Genomic DNA, 18380 nt, shown 5'->3' on the forward strand with positions numbered 1-18380 from the left:
TATGCGTATACCAAATAGCAATTTGGTTCAGCGATTCGGTATTTGGAAGCGGTGTATTTACGGCGCACCTTCCAATTACCGATTCGCAGTAGGAATGTTTTGCAACTGAGTTCTGGAACCCCTTCCCCTTTGAGAATGTAAAAATAATATTTTTTAGGAGCAGACCGTGGTCCTACGGACCACTGCCTACTCTTAAAAGATGAAACTTCAAAGTTTAATTTATTCTTTTTTAACGCATTCTGTTTTCCTTTAGGGAAAAAAAGGCTGCATTTAAGATAAAAAGTTTGCTTTATTAAAAAGCAGCCACTGACATGGCGGTCTGCTAACCTCAGCATGCCACTGTCTATGTGATGGGTGCAGTTCCTAATGGGTCGCAAATTGCGAAAGACCTTTATAATATTCATGAGTTAGGAATCGCTCTTTAAAAGAAGTAAATTTTCTTATATCAGAAATTGCAATTTCCTAATTGCAATTTAGCAAGAATTACAATTAGAAAATCGCAATTCTATAGTTTTGTAAATCTTGCCCTAAACCCTGAAAAACAATCCATTGGAGCAATTTCCACATGCTATGCTTATGGTGCAGAAAGGTCCAAGTGGAGATATTAAGACTGCCCCTCGGGCCTCTCCCCTTGTGAACTATATGCTTTGTTGGAATGGTATTGCCAAGTGGAACATTCTTCTAAATTGTACACTTTAGCTCTCAGGATTGGTTCTTGCTGGGACTGGGGCCAGGAAAAGGGGGCATATGACATTCATTTAAATCTCCTTAAAAGACACATAATAATTACATGAAACTATCACCCAGAGATTACATCTAAATGTAACCAGTTCATCTGAATAAATGTGACAGTCTCCGTAAAACAGCCCGCTTCCTGGGGATGTATCTGCTTGCATGTTTGATAAAGCAGGCGTGCCCAATGTCAGTCTAGGATGACCAGATCCATGCCAGATTTTCAGCATATCTCCTAACAATGACTCTAAAATGTATTACTTTACATACCAAGGGCCTAATTGGGAGTACCTCTGATTAATACCTATTAATTCTGTATCCCCCAAATTTACAGATGCTGGGGGTACAAGAAACTCCATAGAGGTCCATAAAGGCGAAGTTAATGGGGACCACAAATTGGAACCTTAAGGTTTAACTGAAAATTGGGGAAGCATCAAAGGAATTAGGGAACACCGTGTCTGATTCTGATAGAAATTCCTCTTTCTCACCCAGAGTTTCTTGGGCAATTTCGAAGGGGCTGATAACTTGCATTGCTGACCCCAACAGAAACATGAGGGTTGACTGGTTATTCTGAAAATCTAACATGGAACTGGCCTTCCTATACAATCTTGCATCTCTAAGTTGAGCAAAACGTTTTGGCACCAATTGCCCCTGCATAAATTGGAGCCCATGTGTAGCAATGACAATTTTACAAATGCTTTCAAAACAACTGTAAGTATATATTTTGTTAAGAGCAAAATAAAATGAATGGTTTCATGTCCTCAGGAGGAGTAGATTTGTCAAGACCTGCTGCAGCCACTAAGTACCCTGAGGGTTTACGGACGACCACCAACTATGCACAAGGAAGCTCATCACGGTACAAAAAGTCCAGCTATAGCAGGAAACCCACTGCTGTGGACAGCAGCATTTCACTCCAAGAGGCCATTCAGATATTTCCATCCTTGCAAAAATTGTCATCTTCAACTGGAAGAAATATCCCTAATGAAAAGATCCAGTTGGGCAAAGCTATGTCAGGCTTTCCTGGACTGGAAAGAAGATTGAAGGACCTGCTGGTGAAGGCATGGGAGGAAGAGGAACGTTCACAGCGTGCAGTGAGCCTGCCACACATCAGACCCGAGGAGATTTTAAGATGCAGGTAATCATCATATCTTTATAGCAAGACAAAACAAATTAGAAGACCAGAGATACACAACTAAATCAATATACACTTTTATATGAGATAAGCAATGGTCGGTAATGGGAGATGGGGGCCAATTAACAGTTTCAATGCAATGGCCGTAGAGGGCAATAAGGCAATTAGAACATTCCAGCTAACAAGGTAAAGACTGTTCTGATAAAAACATTCACTCCAAACCTTAAGAGTTTTGAAACATCCCCATGGCTGCCATTGTCTTTTCCTTCCACCCCTAGTGGTTACTGTAAGTGAATAAAAAGTACATCAGGTGCATGCACCCTGCAGTGAATGGTTCTTCAAAAAATACATTCACTTACCAAGTAATGCCAGAGAGTGGAGGAAACTCCTTCTTTTTGAGAAATCCACTTGTAAATATGATACAGGATAGCGTTCAAACACATTTAAACATTTTATGGTAAAGCGCCGATAATTGACTGAGGGGTGGAACATTAAAATGTCCTCTGCATAGTAATGGACATACGCCCTTACCTTGAATGCCCAATGCTCAATGTCTGGGTTCCTAATGCTGATTTTTGTGGCCATAGGCAAAGAGGGAGCATGCGTGTGAGCCATGACACAGGCCTGTCTCAAGAATTGTGGTCTTGTTGAACCTCGAGGGGCACCCAAAGCGCTACCCTCAGAGTGGTAAAAGGCTACTGCCTTCAACATGAGTTAAGCAGCATGAGCACAGTGGTGGTAGCATACCCTGTAGTGAACAGCAGGAGTTAACAGGTCGTTTTCAACCTGTGTCACTGGAACCAAGCACACAGGCTCACTCAATTTTTAAAGTTCTGCTGCTGTGTGCTTTACTCACTTTTGGCATACGTTAGTTTGGTATGAAGTGCTGCACAGTGTAGAAGTGGTGTATCTGTACTGGGTGTTTTTTATGTCTGGGGAGGGCACAATACAGGGATAATGTAGCACTAACTAGCGAATGCATGTTCTGGATTTATATGTGCCTATGAGTGGTACAATTCCTGAAGTATGTAGTGCTATGGAATGCATGCAGGATAAATGCACGTGCTGGATGTATGTGTATCTGTGAGTGGTACAATTCATGAAGGGTGCAGTGCGTGCATGTTAAATGCATATGCTGGATGCATGTGTGCCTATGAGTGGTACAGAATGTGGAGGATACAGTACTGTGCAGATAATGTATGCTGTAGATGTGCACTGCGTGTATGTGTGCCTGTGGATGGTACAATACATTGATGGCCCTAGGTCCATTTTGGCAAACTCAGGTATGCATAGTAAAACATTGAGAGGAGAGAAAGAGATCCCCCTCAAGACAGAATTGTGTATTGCGAAATTCCTGTAAGCTGGATGGGACACACACTGGGGAGTGGAGAGCCAGGCATCCCCTGTACACTTCAAAGTTTGCTCTTTAATTCAGTAAGGTCACAAAGAAGGGGCCTGGGCAAAGCTCAGGAAGGAGATGAGGTTGATAAGAGAATTGTAAAGAGTAGGGCTGGGGGCCCTGGGCTAACCTTTTGATGCACATGTCACTGTGGCTGACATCCACGTATGAACTTTTGCCACTCCCATGGCCTGTGTTCTAGGTCTATCTGCTGTGGAGACATTCCCGCTGTGTCCGACTGCTTTTAAAGGGGGAGCAGAAGATGGAGAACCACAACATCAAAATTAAAAGACTCAGGGCCATATGTAGGTGGGCTAATACCGGTCAGTAACGGCCAGAAAATCGGTAAATTTCCCGTTACCGACCGGTATTTAGCCCTTTGCGATGTGGGAGGCTGGAGTTAAGGATTCGGTAATTTACCGATTCGTTATTTTAAGGAATCTGTAAATTACCAAATCCTTAAATCCTATGTAGGGAGCACTCAAGTGAGTGCATTTCTGGTTTAAGGATTCGTTATTTACCACCAACTACAAGTTGGTGGTAAATACCGAATACCTTTCCAAAAGCAAGTTTGTGCTTTGTTAAAAGTGCCATGTGGCAGACATACATGCCCTTAGGGCATGTATGTGTGCCACATGTGCACACATGCACGATTCAGGGGTCCAACAGGGTGTCAATGTGACACCCTGCCACCCTTGAATATGCTCCCCCTATTACCGATTCGGTATTCACCGAATCGGTAATAGTGAATGGCTTCCCATTCATACCTATGGGCCTACAGGCCCATAGGAATGAATGGGAAGGTATTCCTTATTACCGATTCGGTAAAATTTACCGATTGTTTACCTACATTCTATTTACCGATTCTTAAATACCGAATCGGTAAAATTCGGTACTTAGGAATCGGTAAATAGAAATTACCTACATATGGCCCTCAGACCCTAAATCACATATGGTGTCTCAAAATGGACTATGAGAAGGGGAGTTTGGGTTCCAAAATTTGTCATCTGCCAAGCAGGCGGACATGCTGTGTGAGGAGGGGAAACTGAGCAACAGTTCTGCCTGTGTCCGAGACTGGGGGCCAAGGCCTGCTAGTCTACCTGTAGGTGAGGGGACATCATCTTGGATTGGGGAATCCAAGACCGCCTGTCCTGGACCCTGAAGCCCAAGTGCCTGCTTGCCAAGACCAGTGTGTCCTGTGAGGATGAGGAGAACATTGGAGGGAGAGAGATCCAGTGGGAAGCCTGCCAATGGACTCCCTGTGTGAGAAGTGAGAAAAGGGCTGCTGCACCAATCAGGTCATTGCCTGTGTGCAGGACAGTCAGTGGCACCCATATGCCAGGAGAGGGCCGCCTTGAAGTGAACTGTATGTTGTGCTGCTCTGATCAGACTAGAGACCTTGCATAGTGCTGAGTCAGCACCCCCAGATGGTAGGAAGGGCCACAGTGAAAAAGTCTCCCATGCAGCAAGGGCCGTAGACTTGTGCAGGAGATAGTCAGTGACCCCGTATGCCAGGAGGGGCCACCATAAAGGATTTCACTGTTCTAATTGGGCAGGAGCCTGTATGCTATGAGATACTGTGACCCTGTATGCATGAGGGGGTCTCCAAGAGCATCAAGTACTGTGACCTGATCTTCCATCTCCTGCAGAAGAAGTGAGGACACTATGGGAACACCTGCGCACCATCACCCAGGAGAGGAACCGAAGACCGGATCATCGCAACCAGCCGTCCATAGGGTGTGGAACCACACACTTACCCCTTAAGAGAATCCACAGGGAGCCTCCATTTGCTTCAGGAGTGTGACCACAAGTAAGAGATTCCGTACCTGCTGAGTGTAGCCACTTGGGCTGCTTGCTGCCGACTCACCTGCACTCAGCTACAGCCCGCTGAAAATGCTCATGGACGGAGCACACTCAGGAATCCCAGATGTTTCATGCCATCCACTAAGATAAGAGTGGTTTGAGGCTGAACTTGTTAGTAAGTTAGCACTATAGTGTTGATACACTGTTGGCTTAAACTTGGAGTCAAAGTGGACTCTTGAGACCCAGACTACTAGTGAAGCATACCCAGGATGTTTCCAATGGAGAATGGGGAATAACCAGTATCGCTAGCACGAAGAGGGAGTGAGACAAGGAATCACCACAGAAACACTTGAGACCTGACCACAAGGAGGACTGTGTAATTGTTTGTGAATGTCATATTTTTCCCTTGTGTGTTATACGCCAGAAATAAAATACTTCTCATAAATGTGAGTATTTGGATGGACAATGATTTATTGCTGCTGCTGCAAGCATTTTGAGTTGTGATCCCATGTTCACTAATCTGTGTTCACATTTCCCTCCCTCAAAGGAGCCTTGAACTGCTCGAACCAAGCAACCTTGAGAGGTGACTGCTGAAGGGGACTTGGATCAGTTGCTCAGGATCCTGGGACATCAGGAGTAAAAGGCCTCGACCCCCGTGGTTGGGCTCAGTAACCCCTGCATGGCCCTTGGCCCTCTAATAAGCGTTCTGACATTGAGTCAAAATAAAAAAAAACTTAAAGTATCTGCATCCCACCTTGACTTGTCATGGGGAGACCTTTTGACTTACTCTGAAGCTGGTATGTTGTTTCCATATGTAAATGTAAGTCTAATTCACAATTTTTTTTGAATTTTTGCAATTCATACAAGTGTAGGTGGAAATCTCTCTAGAAATCCTACCATGATCTGTGCGAAGGGCTTACTATATGCCAATTGTACTTAGTTTGCAATTGTGAATTTAAAAATAAATGTATATTTCTGTAATTAAACTGTTTTTTTTCTCTTTTTTCTCCGTGGGGTGTTACTTTTTCCCCAGAAGAAATCCAATCACCTTAGATCCCGATACAATTTGTTTTCAGATCATTTGCATCCAGGAAAGGGATATTTCCCTGACAAGTGAAGAGTAAATATCCAACTATCTCCAAGTCAGAAATAGGTTTGTACATATCGTGTTCCCAATCTTTCCACACCATCCCCATCCTAGAACTCACATTCCCCAACCATGGAGCAGAATTTATGCATGCATAATGTAACACTATCCTCGGGAAATGTTACATATGTAAACTCAGTTTTTGTGAATAGCAACCTTGATTTCTTACTCATAAACATGCCATTTATGCTGGCAGTGGTAGAAAAAGCCAAGAAACGGCTAGACCATGGAGGCTCAGCAACCATCATCCTCCTAGACCTCAGCTCACTGAGATTACATAATGCTGCAATTTTGGGACCTGCCCTGACCTGACTGAGATCCTTTCTGGAAAACAGATCTTTTCAGGTTTTTGATAGATTGTAATCAGATATCTTTCCGTTAGAATGTGGTGTACCACACCGATTGTCTCTGAATCCTACTCTTTTTAATGTTTATATGAGGCCATTTGCAGTTGTTGTCCAACCGATATCAGATATTGATAGTCTCATACTCAGACAAAAACCAATTGGTCTCTCTCGCAAAACCAGGCCTCCCCTCTCCCTGCGTTAGGCACCTGTCTTGAAAAAGCTGTGAGCTGATTGGATAGCTCATGCCTTAAACAGAGGTAAATCAAAGCTCATGATTCTTGGAAATAATCTCATTCCCTCACCAAATTTAAGTTGGCCTAGCTGTTTAGCCCCCCATCTCAAAATCAACAAGAAAGAGTCTAGGTATGTGGCTGGACAAATCTCTGGGAGACTCACAGGCCACAATAATAAAACTACAGGTGGTGCAGAATTTCCCTGCTCTGATTCAATTTAAGCTACCATGACATCAATCCACCTGACAAACCCTCACCTCCCTTCATTGGCTCCCAATGGCCAAAAGATTTAAATTTAGTTCTGCCTGTATCGCCGATAGGGCACACCTTGATAAAGGGCCTTCAATCTCTCATACTCTTTCGCTTACAACCAGTGCTTAATTTGAGCCAGTGCTTTCCGGTGCTAAGCACCGGCACTTGATTGGTTTACGGTGCTTGGCACCGGCACCTAATCGTCAGCACCATACTTGGAACAGTCCACAACATGGTGGCGCTGCTCATCTAATTTAGAGATGAGCAGAACAACGGTAGTTTAAGACTGCAATATATATATTAAAATTGCTAATAACTGCCTCCCCAGCCATTCCTTTAGCTTTGGGGACCTGGAATAATCTGAACTGTCGCATTTACATGCGAGAGAGATGGTTAGTAGTTGTTTTGGCAGTGATGACAAAGAAGATGGGTGGTGCAAGCGGCAGTGGCCTCCTGGTCAGAGCACTGGCACTTCATATTTTACAAATTAAGCACTGATTACAACGCTGCTAAGCTTTGGAATAGCCTCCCATTCCCCCTGAGATCAACCTAAAAAGAACTTCCTTTTTTAAAAGCTATTAAAGACCTGGCTCTTCCAGAACAATCCTCTTAAATTCCTCCAATGGGTCTGTGTTGCTATATCAAGGCTAGGATGCCTAAGGCTAGTTTTTCGCTATACAACTGCTGTATAGAATAGAATATAATACAATAAATAAATAACCTTACATTTAAACTGCTTTGAGAAGTAGCTCCAAAGATGCAAGGTTCATAGAAAGTCCCTAGAATTGAAGCTAGTATTATCTAACTGCCACAAAACCTTTGTAGAAAATTGATAGAGGGAAACTGGAGAAAAATAGTCTTGCAGCTTCAGTAAAAAAACAGTGGTGTCAAAAGTTAACATAGTTGTCCAACATTGCCCTAAGGAAATTTCAAAAGCAGTCATAAAAATTCATAACTATCAGTATAGGTTTTTTTGTGGAAGTTGGACAAAAACCAGACCAATGCATCAGTATGCATGACCGAATACGGGTTCAGGATTTAAGCAAGTGATTGGTCAAGCGATTGCTGTGGAGGCTGCATCTTTTCTAGACAGTTGATGAATGTTCATTCAGTAGCCAGATGAGGGACTCAAAGTATTTGCCATGAAAACTTTATTGGTCATGTCCAGCAGTTTTGAAAATATCTTTAAGTAGTTAATAAGATGGTTGCAGATTTTAAATCTCAGGTATGCAGATTATTCAGGCTATATCTCTAATGAACAAGCCTGTACCAATGTGCACTAATGCCTGTCTCAAACTCCTCCACACCTATGTGCAAGCTGGGTGGCACCTCAAAAGTGGGATTAAAGATTGCAGGGGGTGGTTAGAAAGCATGAACAGCCAGATACATGAGAAAAAGATCAGGAGGAGGATTAGTCTTGGTCAGCAAGGAGATGAAGGACAGGTGAGTCTTGAAACCTTTTTCTATGGAATGGGAACGTCTTAAGAGTAGGTAGAGCTCATTCTACAGTCTAGGCTTGCAATAACAGAATGCCCAGTTCTCTATGTTTTTGTGAGTGATTTGTGATTTGGAATTAGAAAGCAAAAGAATGTGCCAGTGGTGTAACAAAAAAGGTATGGGGATCCCTGCAGAATATGGTGTGAGGCTCCTGACACTCCCATATCGCACAGCTATTGAAAAGTAATAGGGTGACCTAGGGCCCTCTGAAGGAATATGGGGTTTCAGGGATCTGTTATGAACCTGGATTGTGCATTGTACAGGCACATTCAGAGATTTTGGTGATGATATATTTGAACTTCTCGTGGTTTGTTATTAGAGGGGCTGTTTGAAGCAGTAGAGTTTTCAGTGATGTTATGATGATGTTCAGGAAATGGATCATCAAGCAGTACTTGTCAACATATGAGATCAACATAGCGTCTTCTGCACTGTTAAAACTCTACTGTAAAGTGAAGATGTTCAGTGGAACTTCAGGTTTGGTGTTATGTAGTACACTGAGTTGCAATCAAGCATTCTTCAGGTGAAACTTGAAGAAGGGATTGGAGTCTATGAAAACTCAAACATTTCTTAAAACTTGAGAGAAGCTGGAGACGTGTTTCAATTTCATGCAGTTAGGTAATACCTGGACTTAAGATGGAAGAGTGCCAGGAATTAATAGGGTTACAATGAGATAGATAGTGGAGATCCATGTCTGTGTAGTAACCCAGCATGACCTGCAGTGGGTTTATAACAGTTTGAACCACAGTTGTGTGTCAGTCAAGGTTGATGTTCCTTGACTGAACAATATTCCTTGTGGATCCATGTATATTGTAAATAACAGAGGATTGAGAATTTAGGGCCTGAGCTAGACCTTAATATTACGTCGGCTACCCTGATGGGCAGATGACTGCCATATCTTTTTTAAAGTATCTTTATTGATTTTAACATTTTAATAATATCTATTAAACAGCATACAACTGGATTGGCAGTGCTATAAGTAAACATTTGATGAGAATATGAGTACTTCATTTTCTGTTTTCATTTTACTTTTATTACTTGGCTTTTATCCATTCTGCATATATTTTGTATCTTTTTCCCTTTATTTCCATTCTTAAATATTTTTAAAATGCTTGTACTCTTATTTCAATCATCATAGCGGTCTGGTATCAGGTTGGTATAGTAATGCTGTGGCCAGTTCCTTCCAAATCTGTAGAACGTTTTGTAGTTTCTCAACTGCTCTTGCCATTTTCATTTTCATTTATTTCACAAGTATCAATTTAATTTATATCTTTGTCCAGCCATTGATTTTAGGCACATTAGAAGTGAGCCAGTTTATTGCAGTGCGCCTTTTGGCCAGTAATACCATAAATTATACAAATGTATTTTTTATTTTGAATTTCAAACAGATGACACCAATAATTAAGAGGTTACATCAAACAGGGGCAGCCCTATTACCCGATCCTGAGGCAGATACTATAACAACTACATGGTTCAAGAAAAAAGTTACATAGAAGCAACAATAAACTATTAAAGTTTTAAATGAATACAGCAAAATGAATTAGAAGACGGTATATTTATGAACCACAGCAGAAATCGTACAACAATGAAAAAATCATGAAAAGATATCCATAATAAATATAATAAACAATTACTGCAAAAATATATTTTACTAAAAAAGACAACTATACAAAATGACTGTTGAACAATACACAGGGGTTGCTCACACAGTTAGACAATAGATATGAATGAGGACACAGTTAACAGTGTAAACGGAATAACAATAACATAGGGAAGAAAGTTAAAACAAAGCCAAGTCAGACAGATCGAAAGAACAACAATTACAATAAATGCTTCCTCTTCTCTGTGTGCCAAGGACAAGCGTCAATGGTGTTTCGACCTATTCAGTTTGTAAGGTCCTCATCAGGGCAGACAACAGAATTTTTTAGCAACCCTGAATTTAGAGGGAACCCGTTTTAAGGTTGTACAGGTTCCTTTGTGAGCTCTGTGATGTATAGGTGCGTATTCCAACTTTCAGGACTGACTCCCGATTAGGATCTAGTTTCCATAGAAAAAGCATTTTTTGTTTTGCCAATGACTGTGGCGAAGTTTGACGAATCTTTACAAAATTTTCAAAATTAGTACAACACTCAGTTCAGCTGCTTTGTTGGAAGTTTTTTGGCGATGCGTCAAGCGGGGACCGAGAAAAAGGGGGGTCCCAAAGCGTTTTTTCCCCAAGTAGCCTGAACCCCTGTAAGAAATTGCACCACATTTTGCAGAAAGCTAGGGCTTGGGTCAGAAAATAACATTTGTGTGATTTAAAGTACATTCATTCAGTAATTTTTGAGATATTAAAGGAAAAAGAAATATATTTGAGATGTATCAGTGATGTCATTGGTGATGTCACAAACCATGTCAGGAGTGATGTAATATGTGAGGTCATAAGCAGTGGATTGCGGAGATATAGGTTATAGTTAGCTCAGGTAACTATAACTGCTGAATTTATATGGTATCTGAGCCTAACTATAACGTCCCTGTAACATTTGCTGTTGTATGGATATATATATATATATATATATTCAGTGAAAAAACCATAGGTTTCACACATGTTATAGTTAGCTGGAAATTTTACTGATAAAAAACCAATGAAATTCCCCTTTATAGTTAGTGCAGGCAACTATAACTCACGCGACCACAATCCTCTGCTGATGACATATGTGTCTTTATGAAAAAAAAATATTTGTAATATATGTATAGCTAAAATTTAATGGAAGAAGACATGGGCAAATAAGTGTCTAAATACAGTATTGGCATCAGCAGAAAATTGCGGTCGCGTGAGTTATAGTTGCCTGCACTAACTATAACGGGGGAATTTCATTGGTTTTTTATCAGTAAAATTTCCAGCTAACTATAACATGTGTGAAACCTATGGTTTTTTCACTGAATTTGCAAGGTTTTTTAAATGCTAATTCCTAACTATAACGTGTGTGAAACCTATGGTTTTTTCAGTGAATTTGTATGTTTTTTTAAATGCTAAGTTACTTTACGCCATTCGTGGCGTGTGCGCCCACTTAACGCAGTTCGTTCCGTGCGCGCACGGTGCGCTTCGCGCACCGCGCACGCACAGTTGAGCACGCGGTGCGCTTCGCGCACCGCGCGCCCACTTTACGCAGTTAGTGCCGTGCACACACGGTGGGCACGCGGTGCGCTACGCGCACCGCGTGCCCACGTTACGCTAGATGGGCCATGTACGCGTGATGCGCTTCGCGCACAGTGCGCACATGGAGGACATATGATGCGCTTCGTTGTGAAAGGTAATTTTTTAATTTTTCACTTATGTACTATGCCATGCACAAATAGTGGCCTTCGGGCACCATTTGCACATGGGGTGGGGAGAATATGGATAATTTTGTTTTATTATTAATTTTTACCGTACGCGTACGGTAAGCTTAATCGGCGAAATTATCGAAAAAATTAAAATTCAGTTTTTGGCCTTGGGGGATCTTTGAGGACTCCCTCAACATGGCTAGGTGCTTAGGAGCTGTCTAAACAGCCCCTTTACATGTTTTTGGCCTTTGTTTTTTAACCCCCTCTCAGAGTGCGAGAGAGAAAATGGCGGGCGCCACTTCCTGGTTTCGACCGATTCGAATGTTTACTAAGATCTAACAGCCAATCAGATTCGCACTCGCGCATGGCACCATACGCCTACGGTAAGCTTACCGTAAGCTTACCGTAAGCGCACCGTAAGCTGCCACAGATATATATATTGATTTAAATGCTATTTTCTCAGGAACTACTGAACAGATTTACACCAGACCTACAAAAGGCACTTCCTTGACCTGAGGACTACCTCTCTGCCAAATTTCAAGTAACTCTGTTCAGCCGTTCGGGCTGTAGCTGTGTCTAAAGGTCCTATGAAAAAATGCATGGGAAAAACGCGTTTTGAGACCCCCCTTTTTTCTCAGCCCCCGCTTGACGAATCCCCCCGAGACTTTCAGGGTAGGAGCGGAGCGTAGCGCCCCACCTATTTTGAAAATTTCGCGAGGATTCGTCGACCGGCGCCAAAGTTACTCCAAATAGAATGTTGCGGTTTTCCTATGGAAACAGGGTCCTAACTATAACTACCTACTGGCGACCGCCAGTAGGTAATAAATATATATATATATATATATATATATATATATATATATATATATATATATATATATATATATATATATATATATATATTCACTGAAAAAACCATAGGTTTCAGGCACGTTATAGTTAGGAATTAGCATTTAAAAAACCTTAAAAATTCACTGAAAAAACCATAGGTTTCAGGGGCGTTATAGTTAGCTGGACTTTTCACTTGTACAAAACCATTGAAATTCCCCCGTTATAGTTAGTTCAGCTAACTATAACTCGCGCGCCCGCAATGCACTGCTGATGACATCACATATTACATCACTCATGACATGGTCAGTGACATCACTAATGACGTCACTGATGACATCTCAAATGACATCACTGATGACATCACTGATGACATCATCCAGTGAATGTGTGTTTTTCTGAAAATTACATATGTTTTATATATGTATATCTCAAGGTCGATGGAAGAATAAATGAGTATATAAGTGTCTAAATGGATGATTTGTTTTTGAAAAATTGATTGTATAACTGACTGATTAAGTGTATCTTAGTGAATACATGGCTTAGTGAGTAATGTTTAAATATGTAAATATCTGTATCAGTCTCTCACTTTGTGTATAAGTGGCTGCATGGGTTGGTGAGTAGCTACATGAGTGTCTATATAGGTTATTGGTTGGTTTTTTGAGTATCAGTATGAGTGTCTTAATGTGTCTGTATGGTTCGGTGGGGGTATTACGTAGTGCATAGGTGCATGAATGAGTGACTCACTGTTTGTATGTGTTGAAGACAGCATGTGTGCAGGACTGTATGGGTGGATGAGTGTGTGCATGGGTGTGTTAGTGAGTGAATGACTGACTCAATAGTGTCTTTATGAGTAACTACATATGTTTTAAACTAGTATATGTGACTATTGGTGTATATAAGTGAGTATATGTGAGAGTGAGAGATTGGAAGAGTTCCTGTATGAATAAGTATGTGTTTCTATAAGTGATTGTTTAAAAGACTAAGTATGTGTAAGTTTCTGTAGAAGTAAGTGTGGTGGTGTGTGTATAACTGTATATGCAAGTAAATGGATGTTTGATTCTTTATTAGCATGAGTGACTATGTGTGTGAGTAACTCTATGGATGAGTGGCGTTGTGTAACAGGATGTATAGGTGTATGAGTACATATGATGAGTGAGTACATGTATGAGTGACTGTATAGGACTGTTAGTGAATGAGTGGATGTGTATGTGGATCTTAGAATTACTGAATAGGTTGTTGTAACTGGTATTGGTATGTCCATTGTTTTGAAAATGTTAGTTTCTATTTTTGAATGTGTGTATCAACGGTTATATTAGTGGGAGAGGAGGTCTGCCACTCTATCACAAGGATGATGTCATGCCATCAGTGATGTCATTTGAGATGTCATCAGTGATGTCTTGAGTGATGTCACTGACCATGTCATGAGTGATGTAATATGTGACGTCATCAGCAGTGCATTGCGGGAGTGCGAGTTATAGTTAGCTGAACTAACTATAACGGGGGAATTTCAATGGTTTTGTATGAGTGAAAAGTCCAACAAACTATAACGCCCGCTGAAACCTATGGTTTTTTAAATGCTAATTCCTAACTATAACGTGCCTGAAACCTATGGTTTTTTCAGTGAATTTCAAAGGTTTTTTGAATGCTAATTTCTAACTATGCCTACAGAGATAGGACATGTGAAGAAAGAACGCACAGACAGAAAAAAAAGAAATGCAGAAAGAAGCAACAGAAGTCCTCAAAGACGAAGAAAAGTGCAGGAAGAAGGATAACGTGCAGAAAGAACAAACAGAAGAGCAGAAAGAAGCCTTGTTGCAAAATCATCCTGTACCCTAAACGTTTTCAGACGGATACTGGTGGTAACTGAGTCTGACTAACCAGTCATAGAGCCAGTGCTATGTTAAAAGACTCTCAGAATACAGTGAAAACACCTACTTACACTAGGGAACACTATGTGTTGGGGTCCCCCTGTGATTAGCATGACCTCCTCTGTAAGCCCCTAGTATGTAATAGGGCAGGGGATTAAAACTACCTCTTAAAACGCGCCACAGGGTGTGTTTGCACACGTCACGTCAGGCCCCGTCCCCTCCCTTCCCCACTGTGTAAACACGCCTTGTGGCCGTTTTATAGGGGTCACATAGATGTTAAAAAGAGTAGGGCTCAAGCTAGAGCCCTGAAGGACCCCTTGGTAACCCAGGAAGGCGCAGATTTGTAAGAGCCCATGGTGACTGCCTGTGTTCTGTTCGTTAGAAAATCCGTCAGCAAGTCCCTTGATTCCAAGCCCCTGTAGTCTCAGCAACAGAATCTGATGAGAAATAGTATCAAATGCTGCTGAAAGGATCCAGCAGCACCAAAAGTGCTGCCTGACCGTTATCCAAAGCCATCCTGATATTATCAGTTACCTCTACTAGGGCAGTCTCCGTGCTATGTTTAGCCCGAAAGCCCGATTGAGAGGCATCAAGGGAATGAGTTGACTCGACAAACGCAGATAGATGTTTATTAATATGTTTTTTCTATAAGCTTGCTCTGCAAGGGAAGCAGATAAATAGGGAGATAGTTGGTCAACTCAGAAGGGTGGATTTTTGAATTTTTACGAATAGGAATGATTTGGGCATGTTTCCATTCCGACGGGAGACTTCCAGAGTTCAGGGAGCTATTGATAATGGAGCAAATAGGCAGTGCAAGTTGAACCGAGAATTTGGATGACACTTTAGCCGGAATAATATCGAGAGGAGAACCAGATTTGGTACATTTCAAAAGAGATAATACTTCTGTAACAGCAACAGTAGAGAAAGTAAGTAATTGAGAATGTACATTTGTGTGATTAGATTGATCTACTATAGGAAAGGGAGGGGAAGAATTTGCTGAGATGATTTTCTGATAGATATTTTCAACTTTCTGAATAAGGAAAGAAAAAATATTGTCACATAAAGATTGAGAAGAAATGTCACTGGTCTCACAAGCTTTCGGATTAGTGAAATCCTTTAGGATTTGAAAAAGCATCCTGGAGTTGTTTCCAGCTTGGTCTAGCAAGGATGCAATGTGAAATTTGCGGGCCATTTTGATGTTATTATGGTAAGTAGTTATGGCAATCTTATAGCTAACTTAAAACGCGCCACAGGGCGTGTTTGCACATGTTAACTCAGGCCCCGTCCCCTCCCTTCACCACTGTGTAAACACGCCCTGTGGCCGTTTTTAGTTGGGAGATTAAGTTCATTTGAATCCTGAGGGTCCCTAGGGTCCAACTAGCCCACTAGGTACCTCCAGTAAGCGCGACAGAGCTGCGTTGCAGAGAAGTGTAAAAAGTGGCAGGGCCTGGACCACCTCTCTGCAACGCAGCTCAGTGGCGCTTACTGGAAGCACCTGGTGGGCTAGTTAGCCCCCAGGGGCCCTCAGGATTGAAGAGGAATTATTTCCCCAACTTAAAATGCGCCATAGGGCGTGTTTGCACACGTCACCTCAGGCCCCGTCCCCTCCCTTCCCCACTATGTAAACATGCCCTGTGGCCGTTTTAAGTTGGGAGATTAAGTCCCCTTGAATCCTGAGGGTCCCTAGGGGCAAAATAGCCCACTAGGTACGTCCAGTAAGTGCCAGTGCAGAGAGGTGTAAAAAGGGGCGTGGCCTGCACCACCTCTCTGCAACGCAGAGCAGTGGCGCTTACTGGAAGCACCTGGTGGGCTAGTTGGCCCCCAGGGTCCCTCAGGATTGAAAGGAAATGATTTCCCCAACTTAAAACGCGCCACAGGGCGTGTTTGCACACGTCACCTCAGGCCCCGTCCCCTCCCTTCACCACTGTGTAAACGAGCCCTGTGGCCGTTCTAAGTTGAGAGATTAAGTCCCCTTGAATCCTAAGGGTCCCTAGGGTCAAACTAGCCCACTAGGTACCTCCAGTAAGCGCCACAGAGCTGCGTTGCATAGAGGTGTAAAAAGGGGCGTGTCCTCAGAACACCTGTCTGCAACACAGCTCCCTGGCGCATACTGGAGATACCTGTTGGGCTAGCTGGCCCTCAGGGACCCTCGGTATTGAAGGGGAATTAATTCCCCAACTTACAACTGGCCAGGGGGCGCGTTTGCAGAGTGCTGCAAGGAGGGGGCTTGGCCTCCGGCGCGATGCCGGTCTTTTATTTATTTTATTTTTTTAAGAAGGAGGGCTGTGTGGCCCTCTTTCTTTTTCTACTTTATTGGCCCTGGGGACCCCATCCCCCAGGACCTGCACCCTAATTTTTTTGTTGAAAAAAATAAATTTGGAACGGGGCCGCGTGGCCCCCCTCCCAAGGCCTTAATTGGCCCCGGGGACCCCAACCCCCGGCTCATGGCCTTTTTTTTTTTTTAATTCTTTAGGAGGGGGCTGCGTTGCCCCCTCCTCAGGCCACTTATGGCCCCGGGGACCCAACCAATGGGGCCGGCCTTTGTTTTTTATTATTTAAAAAATATATATATTTATAGAAACACCTAGGACATGCTGGACAAACCGTATGTACCTATCACCATGACGATTTGCGTGATATTCATTAAAAGGTGACTATGCATACAATGAATCCACGTGGAATGTATTTACACCGCTAGTGAAGCTCTGACATGTCTGACGCCCTACCGTGCCTAATCCCGGCGCCCCCGCCGGTGGGTACTCTCCAAGTAGACACCCTTGTCGTTTATTTATACAAACATGGGTAGCTATTGACGGGCACATTTAATACACACGCACACCAAGCCATTCAAAGGGGATTCGACAAAAATTCGACCAAACTATGCAAGAAACCCCCCTCACGGTTAATAAAACACACATCCACCACCGGATGTGTAATACTTTTTATTTTACTCTCTGGAAAGGAGACAAACCTCACTTGAGAGTCACAGCGTGCTTCTGGCTGAGCCCAATGCTGTGTTACACCCACCAGTGCCCGCCGAGTGCCACACACCTCTGTGTTGTATTCCACCAGCTAGTACGTATGCTATGACACTCTCTAGCCCATGTGCACTGTAACACCACCCCGTGAATATGTCATGCCACACTTGCCTTCGCACAGGTTATATTGCCCCATCGAACGTGCCTTCCTCGATGCCTATGTTATAACGCACAGTGCTATGCCATACATATTACAATCTGGGATCCATATCTTTGTCACAGTGCACATGCAAAGTTACACTCCCCAGCACATATTTTATATTACAACTTTAGAGACTATTTAGGTTACACAACACTGCCCTGTGCATATTACACTCCAAGGCGCATATCGCATAGCACGCGCTAGTGCCTGTGCTATCTCGCGCTCTCCAATGAATCTGTCATTGCGCACAATGTATTGCATATTATATTTCAAGCCCCGGTTCATCTTATATCACACTTTTTGGTGCATAGTTGATACCATATACAATATCTAGTTTTCATTTTCAATCGTGCTTGCAGGACTATGTTCTATATAACACTTCGTCCACCTACCCTTTTCACGGGCATTACATTTTGCGATGGGGGTTGGAGGGTCAGGGGGTGTTTCTGCCAAGTGAGCCCGGAGTCACAGTCACAAACGTCCTCTTCTTCCTGAATAAAAGTGAGATTATGCTGCATACTTGTTCATATTTTAAGTAGTTTGCACAGACACACATTTGAAAAACAATAAAGTTCCTAATACCCATCTTCTCTGAACAGTTAGCTTGCTGCCCCATCCACCTCCTCCCTATCCTCTGTTGTCTGAATCCATGGACT

At 42.5% G+C, this 18380-nt stretch overlaps 1 protein-coding gene across 2 annotated transcripts in view; it reads left to right on the plus strand.

Moving 5' to 3' along the window:
* Positions 1–18380, plus strand: part of C12H16orf78 (chromosome 12 C16orf78 homolog) — a 293236-nt gene that overhangs the window by 261672 nt on the left and 13184 nt on the right. For both annotated transcript variants that reach the window (XM_085637524.1, XM_085637525.1), the window contains one exon: positions 1498–1867. In XM_085637524.1, the coding sequence (XP_085493650.1) occupies positions 1498–1867 (370 nt within the window). The remainder of the gene's footprint in view (positions 1–1497; positions 1868–18380) is intronic.

This window comes from Triturus cristatus, chromosome 12 (assembly GCF_964204655.1).
Source record: "Triturus cristatus chromosome 12, aTriCri1.1, whole genome shotgun sequence".
Taxonomy (NCBI): domain Eukaryota; kingdom Metazoa; phylum Chordata; class Amphibia; order Caudata; family Salamandridae; genus Triturus; species Triturus cristatus.